Source organism: Perna viridis, chromosome 8 (assembly GCF_037379345.1).
Source record: "Perna viridis isolate PV_CMFRI_1.1 ecotype Kerala chromosome 8, ASM3737934v1, whole genome shotgun sequence".
NCBI lineage: Eukaryota > Metazoa > Mollusca > Bivalvia > Mytilida > Mytilidae > Perna > Perna viridis.
In genome coordinates, this window is record NC_142452.1 from 45,265,443 (window position 1) to 45,282,992 (window position 17,550).

The 17,550-nt window shown below is 33.2% G+C and overlaps 1 protein-coding gene across 1 annotated transcript; it reads left to right on the forward strand.

The window, feature by feature from the left end:
- The first annotated feature begins 1,390 nt into the window (after positions 1-1,390).
- Positions 1,391-11,207, forward strand: LOC148610694 (uncharacterized). The gene is made up of 9 exons (XM_088595960.1): positions 1,391-1,584; positions 2,652-2,750; positions 3,823-4,093; positions 4,499-4,639; positions 5,138-5,223; positions 5,657-5,757; positions 6,708-6,806; positions 7,312-7,703; positions 8,402-11,207. Exons 1-3 carry the CDS (start codon positions 1,466-1,468, stop codon positions 3,905-3,907), a joined length of 303 nt encoding a protein of 100 aa, XP_088452086.1. The 5' UTR covers positions 1,391-1,465; the 3' UTR covers positions 3,908-4,093; positions 4,499-4,639; positions 5,138-5,223; positions 5,657-5,757; positions 6,708-6,806; positions 7,312-7,703; positions 8,402-11,207.
- Positions 11,208-17,550: the final 6,343 nt, after the last annotated feature.

Here is a 17,550-nt window from a genome sequence, read left to right on the forward strand (position 1 = left end):
TAGTTCACATACATGTATATAAAAAAAATCACACAAAGGCAATGAGTTCAAAGGCCGAAAGGGGACACTGTGTTGCATCAGCAATACTGTCAGAATGCTTGTTTCACTTAGTAAACACAGTTAATTCTGGTTAATTATTTACTGCATGCAACAGGATGTATTCCCATTTATTCTTGCCTATTTTATTGTTTTCAATCAATTAAAAGAAAAGCCACCATTGGTCAAGAGGAGGTGAAATTAAATAAACTGCAGGTTAAAAGCAGTAGAGATAAGCCTTGGTGAAAAAATGTTAAAATGAAGTAAGCTGCTGGTCAAAAGCAGTGGAAAGAAGCCGTAGGTAAAAAATGGTGGAATGAAATAAACGGTATGTCAAAAAGTGGTCACTTGAGCAGGACTTGGGGGCCAGAAACCAAGTTATTTTATGATCAGAATTGTGACATTAGAATTGAAAAGTTAATCTGATGATGAGAAAGGGACAAAAGAACCCAAAAAAAGAGGAAAAAAGGAAGAAATCTGTAGGTCAAAAATGGTTGAAATGAAATCAACCAAAAAGTAGTGGCTACTGGAGCATGAACTTGGAGGTCAAAAACCAAGTTAATTTGTGATCAGAACTAAGACAATAGAATAAACATTGTTAACTGATGATGATAAATGTACAAAAAGAAAAATAGAAAATACAGATAAAAAGACAAATGAGGAAGATTCATAGCATGTCACCACATTGGATCAGTTAACATTAGTCTTAGAAGTGTTCTGTAAAATGTGAGTACATATTGTATGTTATATTGTACTTACATTTGGTTATATTGTCAAATCTTATTTTGATTTTTTCTCCTCATAAAGCAAGTTTTTGTTTTAATAATTGTAAAAGGAAGACGGTAATTAAGATTAAAGTTTATATTAAAAAATAAATTTTCTATAGCACTTCTGAGTTGTCATTCAGTGCAGCAAACAAACAAAAGTGCACTTCCACTTCACTTTAATTTGCTGTAGGCTATATCTTCCATGTTGTGCTTGAGGGGGGAAATTGTGTTGCCTGAGTAAAGCAAGGAAGGATTTCTGCAGAAATAATGTCTCAAATGATTGGCTATCTTAAAATTAGGAGGTTGGACAAGAACTAATGGTTAAAAAAAACCATGATCATGGTTTAGAAAGCCATAGACAGCAGTTTGGCTGCCAAATGCAACTGTAATGTAACAATCTATTTTGCTTATAATCCTAATTGTAATTTATACAACCAAAAAAGTATACTTTATTTAGGTATTGTGTATATTTCAGAGGTCACCAGAACCAATGGATGTTTACTGAAGGTCAAGAAACAGTAAACAGAATTTATTGTATGGAGAACAGTTCAACCTAGCAGAAGGTTTCTACTATACCTATTTTCCTTTTTTGATAGTGTTTATAATGATAAAAGTTTTTTTGAAATCAAGGAAGTGTAGATATTTATATCAATAATACTGCAATGGTGGACCCCCTTCTTTCAAATATTTTGTTCATTTTGTGCAATTGTGCAAAATTTGAGCATAAATGGGAAAATGGGACCCCTCCAAGACCTGCCCATGTACGTCATATTTATTTGAGGTAAGTCCTAAACATAAATAAACCCATAGAATGTTCTAGCAATGAATGTATTATTTTATAAGGTGTAATTTGTTGGCTTGATTTATTTGTTTTTTTTAGCTCAACTGGCTGAAGGCCATGTGAGCTATTGCCATCACTTGGCGTCCGTTGTCGTCGTCTTCTGTCATCGTCGTTAACAATTTTTCAAAAAAAGTCTTCTCCTCTTACACTACTTGACCAATTGGAACCGACCTTGATATGAATGTTCCTTGGGATATCTTGCATAGAACTGTTGTGGTGATTTTTGATGTGTTGTAAAACATGGTCGCCATTACTAAAAATAGAACAGTCAGACAGTAGTTTTTCGCATATATCTCCAAAACTGTTAGGTTTAGCTAAATTCTGACAGGGTAAAACTGTTCAGCATGATGAGATCTATCTGTGGTCAAATTTTCATTCTAATCCATTAACCCATGTTGGAGTTATTGCCCTTTATAAACATTTTTTGCTATTTTTTATGTTATTTATTTAAAAAATCTTCGTCTCTGACACTATTAGACCAATTGGAACCAAAGTTGGTATGACAGTTCCTTCAGGTATCCTGCATAGAACTGAGTGTTGGGATTTTTGATATTTCGAAAAACATGGCCACTGTTACTAAAAATAGAACAAAGGGGTCAGACAGTAGTTTTTTGCATGTATCTCCAAAACAGTTAGGTTTAGCAAAATTATTTCTATAGTTGAAATGACCCTTATTATAAGGCCTTCAAAAGTCCTCAGGGATCAAAGTTGTCAGATGACTCCTTGTAAGAGTTACTGCCCTTGAAAGATGAAAGATGACAGGTTTTTTTTTACAGTTTTCAGCCAATATCTTGAAAACTATAATAGATAGAAACTTTCTATCGCTGAAATGATCTTATGATAGTCCTACCCAAGTCTTTTTGAATCAAAATTGTTGGACAACTCTTTGTTAAATTTATTGCCCTTGAAAGACAAGAAAAAACAGGTGAGCCATTCAAGCTCCTGGGAGCCTCATGTTTTGAAAAAAAAGTGATTGTGTAAGGACAATTGTATGTACTTTTTTACAGGTTAAGAACAAAGGCTGTTTATGAGAAGGTCAACACTAAACAGTACATACATGTATCATTTTGGAACATGTATTTTAAGTATTTCCCAGTTTATGGAAGGTACAGTAATTGTTTTAATAATATATGTGTTCAGTGATTTCACATTTAATCATAATTCAATTGTAATATGTCAATTAAGGCCAATACCCACCTTTCACATTTTGTCAGCTTAAAGTTAGAAATTCATGTAAATAATTTCAAAGTCAGTATGTATGTAATTCAGCATGAGTTGTTCCACTTATGTATAGATTAAACATCAGGAGTTATTATTATTACACTTAACTTAATTGTTTATCTACGTAACTGTTTACAGCTAGGTTTGCATTTGTCTGGATGGAATGTGAAACCTAGGTAAAGTTTCCTGAGTTTTTTAGCTCACCTGGCCATAGGCCAGGTGAGCTATTGCCATCACTTTGTGTCCGTTGTCATTAACAATTTCTCCTGAAACTACTGAATAGATTTGCATGAAACTTAGAGTATCCTGCCCAAAATGACCTTTTGGATTTTTGATCTATTAAAAAACATGGCCGCCATCACTAAAAATAGAACATAGGGGTCAGGTAGCAGATCTTTGCACGTATCTCCAAAACCGTTAGGTTTAGCCAAATTCTGACATCGGATATAAGTATTCAGCATGATGAGATCTATCTGTGGTCAAAAGTTTAGTGAAAATCTGTTGATCCATGTTATTGCCTTTTTTAGAGGTTTTTTGCTGTTTTTAATGTTATTACTTTCAAAAATCTTCTTCTCAAAAACTACTGCACAAAATTCAATTGAAGTTGGTATTTTTGTTTTTTAGGGTATCCTTAACAAAATGACTTTAGATTTTTGATCGGGTAAAAAACATGGCCACCGTTACTGAAAATAGAACATAGGGGTCAGAGAGCAGATTTTTGCATATATCTCCAAAACCGTTAGCTTTAGCCAAATTTTGACATCGGGTAATAGTATTCAGCATGATAGAACATAGGGGTCGTACAGTAGTTTTTTTGCATATATCTCCAAAACCATCTTTTGCGGGGGTAATCAGTGGATGTCTGTCTTTGGGAAAAGATAAAATAAGATAGCTCCAGTATACGTAAAGTTAAATCATCGGAAGGTATATATATAGTATAAAAATGAAAATTTGCAGGTCAAAAGCAGTGGAGAAAAGCAGCAGGTCAAAAATTGGTAATTTCAGCAGGACTTGGAAGTCAGAAACCCAAGTTAATTTATGATCAGAATTGTAACATTAGAATTGACAAGTTAATCTGATGATGAGAAAGGGACAAAAAGAACACTAGAAAAGAAAGAAAAGGAAGAAAACTGTAGGTTTAAAGTGGTGAAATGGAATGAACTGCAGGTCAAAAGCAGTGGAGAGAAGCCTCCGGTCAACAAGTGGCTACTGGAGCATGAACATGGAGGTAAAAAACCAACTTATTTTGTGATCAAACTAAGACAATTGAATAAACATTGTTAAGTGATCATTGTACAAAAAAAATACAAAATAAAGATAAAAAGACAAATGAAGAAGATACACAGTATGTCACCACGTTGGGTCAGTTAACATTAGTCTTGGAAGTGTATTGTAAAATGTGAGTACATATTGTATGTGATATTGTGCTTATATTTATTTTTTTCCACAACACAAGTTTTTGTTTTAATAATTGATAATGAGAAAACAATCATTAAGATTAAAGTTCATACTGAAAAAATAAATATAAAATAACAGATATGTATTCAAATAAATGTTCTTTATCACTTTTGAGTTGTCATTCAATGATGCAATCAAAAACAATGCACTAACACTTCACTTTAATTTGCTGCAGGCTATATCTTCCATGTGCTTGAGGAGGAAAATCGTGTTGCTTGAGTAAAGCAAGGAAGGATTTCTGCCGACACAATACCTCAAATGATTGGCTATCTTCACTGAAATTATGGTCCACAGACTTCAGTGATACTGCCCTTCTGTATGTATTAAAGCTTAACTACATACCAAGGTACCCTGCTTAATGTGATATAACCTCTCAACAAGGCCTCCAGAGGATACTGGTCAATATATCACAAAGCAGGGGCAACACGATTACAGATACTTTACATTGGTCAAGACATAAGTAATCTTTCATTTATACAAGCCTAACAAGGAAATTGGTGTCTACCAGTCTGTTCACAATAAGTATCCAGTAGAAAGCATTTTATTTTCATGAATCCTTTTAAGTCAGATTTAACATTAGGAGGTTGGACAAGAACTAATGGTTTAAAAAAATCTGTGATCTTTGTTTAGAAAGCCATAGAAGAAGTTTAGACAGAAATTGATACAAAGAATTAAATTCTGGTTGCAGAATTAAATCCAGTACATTGCTACCAAATGCAATTGTAATGTAACAATCTGTTATATTTGTCATCCTAGGCTTATTATATATAACCAAAATTGTGTACTTTATTTAGATACTGTGTATGTTTTACAGGTCACCAGAACCAATGGATGTTTACTGAAGGTCAAGAAACAGTAAACAGAATGTATTGTATGAAGAAGAGTTCAACCTAGTAGAAGGTTTCTACTTTTACTCTGTTCTTTTATTGATACTGTTTATAATGATAGTTTTTTTTAATATCTAGGACATGTAGATATTTTTATATTAACAATACCATAGTGGTGGTTCCAGAGGTGTTACTACCCCTTTTACCCCTGCTCAAAAGGAGAGTGAGGTATACTATTTTACCCTTGTCTGTGTTACTGTGTGTTTTGAACCCTTTTTTTAGGCCACAGTTTTTACGATGTACAGTGCCATTGCTCTTAGAATTTTGTTTATTTTGTACAAAGAATGGGCAAATAACAGCCTGAAAACACCCAAAGATCTGCCCATTTACAAGATGACAGTTTTAAACATTAAGATTTGATAGAGATCATGAATTTTCCAGCAATGTATTATTTTATGAGGTGTAATTTTGTCAGCTTGAATTATTTGATTGTGTAATTTTTACAGGTAAAGAACTAAAGGCTGTTTATGTAAATGTCAACACTGAACAGTACATACATGTATCATTTTGGAACATGTATTTGGAAGTATTTCCCAGTTTATGGAAGGTACAGTTGTTGTTTTAAAAATGAATTCTGCCTTGATAAAAACAAAATTGAACAATGTTCCACAGCATTTGATTTTTATGGGGCATTTATTTGTAGAATATGGATTGGCTCAAAGATGTATCACCTAGGTATATTTTTCTGCTATTTTGAATTGAAAGACACTGAAAATAATACACAATACTATTCAGGCTGGGTTTGTATATTTTTATACACCCACAAACAAAGTTTTAAAGGGGGTGTATACAAATCGCTCTGTCTGTCCATCCGTCCGTTTGTCCACATTTCTTGTAAGCACAACTAAACCAATCAAGGGAGGAAGGTTGGGTATCACATGTAGATGAGCATGAAAGGTAATAAAGGTAATCCAAGGACCTAGATTCGAGCGGAAATTGAAAGGGCAGGGGCAAAACTCAGGCATGGCAAAAAAAAACACCCACAACAAACATAAAATAACCAAAATTTATATAAAGGAACAAAAGTAAATGAGCAACACAGACTCCACTAAAAACTGAGAGCATGGACCACATGCACTGATAGGGAAAGCATCCTCAGCTTTTCTAAGACAAGTTGAACAAATCAATTTTCATGGTGCAGATGGATACACTGTATTGATTCAGAAGTTCATGATGACTATTGAACTTCATGGTGCAGGAAAGTCATAACTCTCAGATTTCTCCAAAGGGAGACAATCCAAATCAAGGGTAAAACCTCATAGGCCTAACTCCACCTGAACTTCTCAAGGGATATTTTTATATGAAGGCTGGGTCTCATGCAGATAGGCATGAAGGAATATAATTATTGTTGGATGAAGCCAAAGGAGATAATCCAACAAATGTCTAACATTATTCTTTTTGTGAGCTTGCTCACATATTTCTAGTTAAAAATACTCTTTGTCAAATGCAAATTATTCAAGGGCAATGAAAAATTAGCTCTGTTTTGTGCTCTTTCAGTTTTGTGAAGGGCTTGTATACACAAACAGGCAGTAGCCTCACTGCTATAGGTACCCAGCAGGAATTACAGAGGTGATGTAGTCCTTCCATATTGGTAAGGTAAGTAATAAATTTAATAAGTTTGAAGGTAATCATATATCACCATTAACCCTGTCCAAGAATCTAGTGCATCTGCCAAAAACAAATGCACCACCTTTATTGCTCCATTGTTTGAATCTTTCCATCTCTACATTTTACAACCTTTTGAATACATTTCCTCTGAAATCACGTGGATTGATTGAGGTAAAATGGCAGTTCACATATTTGAGAAATTTTCATCAATGGAACAAACTTGACTTTAGATAGGAATTAAATTTCAAAGCTCTTGAATACTTATAGCTGTAGCAAGGATGGGGAAAAACACGAACGAGCAATTTTTTATAAGAGTACCCTGGTAGCTAAATTGCTGCTTGATTCTCGGACCTATCGAGCAATACTTGAATACTCAAGTATTCCTTGACATCTCTAGTTATTATATACATAAATTTCAAAGCAATTGAATACTTATAGCAGATGTACCTTTTCTAATATGCTTTTCTCTATGATAAACTTTTTGTAATTTCAGAACAGCTTTACTCAGAACAGCAAAACTTCCAGCTGAAGCCCAGGACATTCGGAAACTGGTTATTGATCTAATTTTTTCTTTTTGGGGATTTTTTGGGAGGGAAGTAAATATTCAAAATCCATTCAAATTTGTCTTCCATAATATCATTCAACCCTAACAACCTAGCAAGTACTAAAAAATACTCATAAAACTAATATAACTCACATTTAACCCCTTACTAATTCACATGCACTTAACCCTGAATGAGAGGGAGACTTCTTGCAAGAAATCTGGGGGGATTTCTTGTGAGGCCTTTGGCATATCTATCTTTGGCGGGGGTAATCAGTGGATGCCTGTCCTTGGGGAAAGATCACAAAAGGTAGCTCCAGTATACATAGTCAAATCTTCAGAAGGTATGTATACTAATGTACAATGAAAGACGTCATACATGCTTTTAAGCTCATGTAGATCAAAGGATTATTTCATTATTGCATCTGTTGTCAACTTTTCACATTTTGCTAAATTACATGAAAACCCCTTGACCAACTTTAACCTAACTTGGCAAATAGGATATATGCAGGATCCACTTTTGGTTCCTCTTGATTAAACAAGATGGTCTCCAGAGACTATTTAAGCTTCTGATCGGCCAATTTTCAAAGATCAACTCCTCAGAAATCACATGTGCCAAACTTGATAGGGTTAATGACCTGAATGCTTTGTACAAAGGTCCACTTTTTGTGTGGCTTGAGTGGCTCATCGGGTGGCTGTGGCCACTGAAAGTCACTGAAAAAACGATATATCTTTGCGTTCTTTTAGCCAATGGAGACCATACTTGGCAGAAATAATAAAGGGACAACTTAGATGATTTTTGTTAATTTGATTTAACAAGATGGCTGCCAGAGGCTGTATTAGTTTTTGATTGGCCAATATATATCTCCAAAACTATAAGGTTTATCAAAATTTTGTGGTTAATTTTTCATGTAAATCTATTAAGCTATGGTGGGAGTTATTGCCCTTTTTTGATGCTTTCACTATTTTATTATTTGTTGATTATAACAGTAAATATTCATATTCTTCCTTGTCTGTTTTATTTCTTTTTATTTTTTTTCAGTCAATTACAGGAAAAACACACTGTGGGTCAAAAAGCGGTGAAATGAAATAAACTGCAGGTCAAAAGCAATAGACAGAAGCTGCAGGTCAACAAGTGGCGACTGGAGCACGAACTTGGCGGTGAAAGAACGAGTTAATTTGTGATCAGAATTAAGACACTGGAATTGACATTGTTAAATGATGATGATCAATGTACAAAAAAGCAACAAAAAAATAGATAAAAGACAAATGAATTCAAAAGTTCAGAAAAGTAAAGCAATAGAAACAGAAGAGAAAAGAAGGACAAAAGATATTTTTTACATTATTTTTTGGTTATTGATCCTTTAGTATCAAAATACCTTATGTTTCTGGTTCATGCCAGGAACTTTCCTACTGTTTCTGAACACTACACAAAGATATAATTCTTTTATATCATTGAATACATCTTTGTAACCTGTAAATATGTTTCTAGCAACCATTAAGCTCATCAAGACCTAGTCTATGTTTCTGGCACTTATTCAGCTCAATAAGATCAATAACACAGCAAGACCTAAATATTTTTCTGGCAATTATTCAGCTGAATAAGGTCTAGTCTAAATATGTTTCTGGCAATTATTCAGCTCAATATGATCTTGTCTAAATAATTTCTGGCAATTGTTTAGCTCAAGCTCAATAATGAGCTTCAATAGTCTTCAAATGAGCTGAAGATTTGAAGGACTCCTTTCAGCCTTGAAAGATGTTTAAATCTCCATCATATCATTAATGTTTTATGATTAATAAACAGGGAGTTCAAGCAAGTAAAATTTGTGGGAACATTCAAATTGATAAAAAGTGTCTAGTTATGAAAATGTTATATTGATCGTGGGAATTATTTTCTTGGGCTGAAATTGGTTCCATGTAAGAATATAATTACAGTGTGGGATAATACTACGTTGAAATAGTTATGGATGTGACTGCAAATTAAATTTTGGACAGGTTTTTTTTTTTTTAAATTGAGCAAAAGGTGAAATTGAACAAGATTTGTAAATGTGTGTGAAGTTATAATTATTGTTATTGTTGTTGAAGTTATTGTTATATATTTCTGTTATTTTTTTTTCCAAGGCGTAGGACTTGAACGCCTACTCTGGAGGCGGTGTCGGCATTACCTCGAGTCACAGGTTTCCATCGCTTTTTTTAAAAATAATTGCAGGGTTCGACATTAACGGTTGCCCGATTGCCCGGGGCAAGTAAATCGCCGGTCTGGGCAAGTAAAAACGACATCAAAGTTGCCCAACTGGGCAAGTGAAAAAAATATGTGCCCAAATTACATTAGTTCTTCCCGACCTTGCTGACCTAGATTATCATTGGATAGTTTTCTGATTTTCCCTTTGCCAAAAATAGATCGTATGATATTAATGTTGACCAATCGGATGCGTCCAATTGTACATCTATTTTCGTTATCCAATTGAACGTCGCGATTTATTTATGGAATTTCTTACTTTGGAAAACTGTAAGAAATCTGTATCGAAAACTTCGAAAATATGAGAGAAAAAGAGAAATAAAATTCTATTGAAGATAGTTATTGTTGTCCATTTGTTAAACTAAAGATGTGAAATAAAAACTCCTCACATGAATACTTGTAATTTCTTCGCTTCTTGTTTTACCCCTTATTCCCGCAAAAAATATGACGGCTTTTCGATTTATTTGGCTTGCAAACTTTATTTGTTGGACAAGGTATTTTGTGTCTTTTAAAGGTCATTTAAAGGACTTTCACAAACTGAGTTGTCTTGAAATATGTTATATCCAGGTTCATTTTAATTTAGTAAAATGTGTTTACAGTTATTTTTATTCAATTTTATTTAATTCAATGGTAATCAGTATTACATAGGTTCATGAATATGTCATGTTGTATTTGGTGCAATTCTGACAGGACAACATGAGCTGACCTTTGCCATCACTTTGTGTATCCTTTGTCTGACTGGTACATTTTCTATTTGCTTTACAGAATTCTCTGAAAATAGTATACTCAACAATGTTGATTGATCATGGTGTCTAACTCTATGTATCACTGTAATCGAATCTTAGAATGGTCAATTTATGTTAAACCACTGTCATCTGCATTATAGTTGAACAGTTTCTTGCCATCCACGTCTTATTAAACAAGGGTTTCTGGTTTAAACACTATATAGTGACACAAAGTTCCGGGCAAGTGTTTCAATATTTCGGGCAAGTGAATCACATATGTCACTTGCCCGACTGGACAAGTGAATATAAAAGTTAACGTCGAACCCTGAATTGTTTTTTAGCGTTGGTTTTTCCTGGGTGGCATTCATCGCCAATGAAAGAGTGTATTTTCATTCATGAATTTTATTCATGTGAAAACTTTAACAAAAAAAAAAGAAAAAAGAAAGAAACACAAAAAAAGGAAAAAAATAACGATGAGAAGATATAATTATTTTTTTGCTCCTTTAACTTAAAACTTTCATTCTTCTAAAATTATCAAATTTCATAGACACCTTGTCATGGGGGAACTGTTTTGACAGACGGAGATTGGCGAAGGCAAACTACTTCTGCCTTAACCAGTCAGCCTCAGGTAAATGGAACTCGTTAACCTTGCAAGGTAGCCGATCTAAGTGGAATTTTTTTTTCAGCATATTTTATCAATTTTACTATATTAGCATAAGTTGTAATTACACTTGAACTTGGTTCATACATATTGTAGTAATCTAAAAAAAAAGCATTGTTTCTTTTTTCCCTGCATTTTGTGATGAATTTATCGAATAGCAATTAAAAATGTATATGGAATGTTAGTTTGTTTAATGACAACAAATAAAATATCATTGACTGAACCTGTTATCTTTTTAGTTTATTTATAGCCAATCAAGATGAACTGAAAAGGAACAAATCTACTATGTTGAATTTATGTCGGGTATCCACTAGACTTCACATTGCTTCTATTCAAACTTTTTTGCATGTTTCTTTTTTAAAATTTCATTGCTGGATAGATTTTACCGGCCTAATTTAAATTTTAAAAGAAAAATAGCATTACACAATATGACATGCCACAACCATAGGACATGTCGTATATATATTCTTCCTTGAAGGTGTACTTGCATGGATGTGTAGAATTAACTTGCTATGTCATGTTAATAATGATTGGACATTCACTTTATGTAGCTATAGGTTAGCTTGGTAAAATTCTGGGCTCTCAGTTTTTTTGTTTTTTTTTTGTTTTTGTTTTTTTTTTTTGATTAACAGAAACCGACAGTGTGGTGTGTCAGTTACATGGATGCCCTACTCATAAATTTTGATTTGACATTTTGAAGAAAAAATTACGTAAATATTCTGCCAATTGTCTTCCAGAAAAAAGAAGAAAATTGAAAACACGTGCCATAAGTAGACTCTTGGTCGTGGATAATCCCTGTTTGTAATTCAGCACTATAGATATTTTTTGTTTTTACCACCTCCGTCAAAACAGAAAAAAAATTATTCATGGGCCAAATCCCTAAAGCGATTAGGCTGTGGACTAAGTCTATTATATGTCTTTGCATATTTAGTTTTCATTGTATCTGTATGACTTATGTCATTTCAAAAATATCAAATGAAAATAAAAATTCCTACCTACCGACCCTACTAAATTTTAGAATAGTTCTCGAAAACATAAAATTATTTTTTCTGCCTTGGAAATTTCTCGTCAATTGACTGGCATGCACCAATATCAGTCTTACATGCACCGGAAAGTGCTGATTTTATCCCAAAAAAGTATTTTTGCTGGGTCAAAGATTTAGCAAATGCTACTGTAGTCTATACAACGCTGTATATAGCGTGCATATTACAGATTGAATCACCTGGTCGCCGATCGACATTCTATAATAGACCCAGGCAGAAGTCGATACATCAAGGTATACTGAATTTCACCAAATTTGTACCAAATAGTACCTAAATTAAGCAAAGCTTGGATAACATTTCATTTTTTATTCTTCTCAATAATAAGAGACTAAAATGAGGACCATCTCTAGGTCCCCCTCTTTGGCCCATGAAATTCATCAAAATTTCTAAAAATCACATAATTTCGACACCATTCATATTGAAATGCTCCTGATGAAAAACAAGGTAATCAAAGGTTATAACTTTATAAATGTATCAAATATCTTTATGTCTGAACAAAAATATAACTAATTTTAAGTTACACTTTTAGGGAAATAACTACCAAATAGTGCCAATCTTCAAACAAAAATAAAAAATAGAATTGACGCCTCGTTTTCATTTTCAATAGTTTCTAATTAGAAGATTTAGACTTACTTTTTACATTATATCAATGTTTTATTTGGGTTCTGAGGATTAAGTACTTTTTCGTAAATTTTAAAATTGCACGTTTAAAAAAAGGATAAAAAAATCACTGAACAAAGAGTTAGCTCCCTTGAAAAGCATATCTTATATAAAATGCAGTTTTATTTATATTAGTGCTCATTTACAGTTTTTTCATTTTATTTTTATTCAATACCACCAGGGGCGTAGCTGCCTATACGCAAATACAGAGTTGCGTATTTTTGGAAAAAGTAACAAAAATAAAAACACATTTTAAAGATGAAATAAAGGTTTTATGCAATGACTCACTGGGGGCCTTGAGCGACCCCCCCCCCCCAGACCCAATTTTGCGTACAAATAAAACAGGCCTATCTACGCCCCTGACCACAATACAAATAAGTTAGCTCACTTAAATCAAAAAGGGGGAATGAGTTGTTACATGTACACACATACACATGGATGAATTTCAATTTCTACTTAATGCATAACAAGAACATTTGGATTGAAAATAGCTTAAGATTTTATTTCTGTCTTGTTGATAACTCCTCTAAACTTCAGTGAAATTAGGTCTTCTCTCTTTCAAAGGGTAGACAATGTGAATAAAAATGTATTGTAACCATAAGTTTTCACATATATCTTAATTTAAAACTACTTTTCAAGAAATTAGCAAATCTTTCTGCCTAAAACACAACCAATAGTAAAATATAATAACTTACATGAATCTGACTGAATTTTTTTGTATGTATTTTGTTTTTTTTTCTTCAATAATCTCATACATGTTCATGTTGTACATGCATTATATATGGTCTGAATCAATAAAAAAGTTTTCACAATTAAAATATTGTTTTTTCCCATTTATAGTAGAGAAACCCTCATTATGAAAATTATTTAGCTTTTTGAGTTGATAAAAATCATACTCCTATTACATGTATTACAGGCCATACTACAGACTAGTAATACCTTGAGAAAAGCTCACTTATTGGTGGAAATGCAAAATGAAACATTCAAATATGACGAAGAATTTGTGGAAACTTCATTAATTCCATTTATTAGTTTTCTGGGGAGTAGCAAATGAACCGACACACAGAATGATCAATATATATGTACATGTATACTATGCTTTTCAAAGAGGGGATAATAAAACAGACCTACACTGTCCGTAACACTGCCTGTTGTTGATGTATTATTTACATTATAAACTTCCATTTTTAAAGCTGATTTTGCAAGTTTGGATAAATACACAAATTTCAATTTTCAAAACTGTTTACATTTTGATTTAAATTTTCTTTCAAGTCACTCATACAAATTCAGTGAGCATATTTTTAGTTACATAATAAATATTAATATACAGTGTAGTATGCTAGTTCACAAATCTCACTTGGTTCTTCATTTTTCTTGGTTTTCATGACAGTTCCACTCCATTTGTTTTGGACTTTACTGGAAGTCTCCATCATCTTTAAAAGGGCAATGAGCTAAGAGACTCTTCACTTTCTGCACAAAATCCAATCATTTGGGTAAAATATAGTCTTCCACACTAATCACAGCCATTGATAATTTGTAATAAATAATTTCACAGAATTTGCTTACTACCAGAGGTTTCTCTTTCCTCAAATACATGTTCATGTATATCGCATACAGTTTGACATCTTTGTCTGATAAGGGCATCCAGCTATGTTTTTGTTTTCTGTGAATTGTAATTACTTTCATTAGATTGATTGTGCATTACATTTGACTGGTTACAGGTTACTGAGTCGGCACACAGTATTTGCCAACAACTACATATGTACATTGCAACATTAGAAGTGCTAGTTGCTCCAGGGTGAAAAAAAGTTTCGACCATCACTGTTTTTTTTTTCAAGAGGAAACTACTTTCTGAATGACTTTTCACAGCTAGGTTCTGAGCAACTAAACCTCCAATTTCAGTAATACATTTCTCTTGAGATGTGCATTTCATACATGTAGCTGCATTTCACAGGGTTCTTTTAAAATCTCAAACATATAAACAGCACAATATGGACCATTTGTTCTGAACTTAATACACTTAACTGCATCACATGGATACACATGTTTACTATTAATATGTTTACAGTATCAATAGTAAACATGTGTATCAATGTGATGCAGTTAAGTGTATTAAGTTAAGATTCAGTAAAATACAATTTCTACTGCATTGTATGATAACTTAAATAAGTAAGCTAATTCTTATTGAAATGTCTTCTTAAAATAATTCAAGGGATTTTAATGTGGATAACTGCTAGCTATTGTTAACACTGAGATTCATTTTTTATATACATGCATGAGAAGGGTGTAGCATAATGCCCAGTTTGCTATATACTTGCATTTGTCTTTTTGGGGCATGTCAAAGGCATGCTGTTGTTGTGGGAATTCTTGCACCACTCAATGTAGACCCATATTGACATTTTTCTCTCGTATGTTTTTTATCATTTATGGTTGATATGCTACAGAGTATAATGCAGTGTAGCTTATCATAACAGCTAATTATAATTATATTGTACATGTATAATTAGAACCGAAAAAGATATAAATGTATGGTTTATGTCCTGAAAATAAAATACGTCAAGGGGATATCGACTTATTTTGAACTGTTGTGGAATTGTCAGGGACGGATTTAGGCTTGGGCATGGCGGGCATCCGCCCACCCACCCCCATCAAAATTTGCATGTCTTTGATCCCTGGTTGAGATACACCAGAATATAAAATTGGTAGTTGTGCACTGCTTCTCTGCCTACCCTGTGCCATATGAGAGATAGCATTCTAAATGGTTGGCAGGGAAACAGAATAATGAGTTTGACTGCCTAGGCTGTGACTACTGTCAGGTCAAGCACCAGGCAAGGTCAGCTTGAATGGTCAAACATTCTCTTCCTGAAATGCATGAAAAAATGGAGGATAATAAATCACAATCGACAAAAACTAGATAGAAATGAACATTATTCAAGTGACAGGTTAATATAAAAAGCTAGCTATCAATTTCAATATGCCTTGAAAACACAGGCCCCCATTTCAGACAGAGCCTTGCTGTCTACGTACTACCACTCTTGGGTGGTAATGGGATCTGTGCTTTAATATTATGCTTTGTAGCCCACCATTGCATGACCATGTAGAATATAATTTGCTACATTGTACCTAAGACTTTGAAAGTCATACCTATTTAAACTGTAATTACAGAAACTTTTATATAAATAACTATACAGGTATCTTCCTACACACATACTGAATGCATTTGCAAAGTTTCAGTGAAATGTGACAAGCACTTTTTTAAATATTTGATTTTTAAATATAGGGTAACCAAGTTGTGCGAGCAAAAAAAGTGACAATATTCTACCATACTTAAATGCATTAAATATTTGCAAAGAACTTTTTCTGACTATTCAAATAAAAAAAATCAATCACAACTTGTTTTTTAACAATATTAATAAAGAGATAGTTTTAAAAGTAATCATTTTCTGAGAAATTGGTCTATTTTTAAAAATTTATTTCTGACATGCCTCCCCCTTTTTCTTGATCACATATCAAAAATCCTAAATCTTTAAATTTTCACAAAAGGTGATATCTTTGGCTTTAAATTTGTAAAAACAGTGTTTTCACATTAAAGCATGACCAGTAAAGGGCACCTAAAGCAAAAAAAGTACTCAATACTGGATTTTCCATGTTGCCATAGAGGAATGCTTATATGGCCTTAACCGCAGTAATGAAAGTGAGTTTTTCCTCATTTCTAACCTAATTTTTGCTCAAATCTACACAAAACTTGATTTCAAATGCTGATTACCACCATATTTAGGTAAATATAGCCCTCAAAGTTTAACATTTGATATTTTTACTAAATTTTCTACACTTTTTACAAGATAGGACATAAAAATCAGCCAAAAAGACCAATTTTCCATAATTTGGACCTATAACTTATAAACCTATAAAAAAATACATATTTTGAAGGATTTTTGTAGTGTATTCCTCTCATGGCAAAGTTAACAAGATCTTCGAGTAGTTTAAAGCTATTTCAAGAAACTTTTCATTTTGCCATGGCTTCAGCTTAAGGCTAGAAACCACTAATTCCACTTCCCATAGGCTTTTATGCTAATTTCACAATATTCAATGGCTTCTCTGGACTTTACCTTAATTTTAACCTGCAGAGGACTATATATCCGCATGATTCTACATATGTCAGCTCACAATCCTCAGAATGGCATGTGGGGTTAGCAGACTTGCAGTGCAGTACTGGTCACCGGAAGTGAAGGGTCTATAAATAGCATGGGAAATCCCAGTGTTTTCACAAGATAGGGGTATATTTAAAAATCATTATGGAGATTAGGCTTCACATCACAAGAAGCAAAATGCACCTATAAAATGTACAGAAATGTTTTTCCTTTCAGAAACTGTTTAAATTTTTTAAATAAGATGAGTACTTTTTTCACAGCACTATCGGGAACAGGGGTAATTTCTGCGTAGGACTATTTTTGCGTACGTTCCAAATGCTCATTGGTTGAATTGGTGGTCTGTAACCTAAATCTGTTAAGCCATGTTAACGTTTGAGTTGTATTTTTCTATGTATTTTTGCTCTTTTAATGTTATTACTTTCAAAAATTTTCTCCTCTACCACTACAGAACCAATAGAACCCAAACTTAATATTAATGTTCCGTATGGTATTTTGCATAGAACTGATGTGAGGATTTTTGATCCATTGAAAAACATGGCCACTGTTACTTGTAATTGGACATAGGGGTCAGAGAGAAGTTATTCGTAAATATATTTCTAAAACCATTAGGTTTAGCCAAACTCTTACAGGATTAAAGTGTTCAGCATGATGAGATATATCTGAAGATAGATTTTGGTATAAATCTGTTAAGGTCTCACTAACCACTTCCGGG

Coding starts and splice junctions, on each gene's coding strand:
- LOC148610694 (XM_088595960.1), top strand. CDS start 1,466: ATGGTGGACCCCCTTCTTTCAAATATTTTGTTCATTTTGTGCAATTGT. Junction 1,585..2,651: donor GTACGTCATATTTATTTGAG/GTAAGTCCTAAA, acceptor ACTTTTTTACAG/GTTAAGAACAAAGGCTGTTT. Junction 2,751..3,822: donor TATTTCCCAGTTTATGGAAG/GTACAGTAATTG, acceptor GAAAATTTGCAG/GTCAAAAGCAGTGGAGAAAA.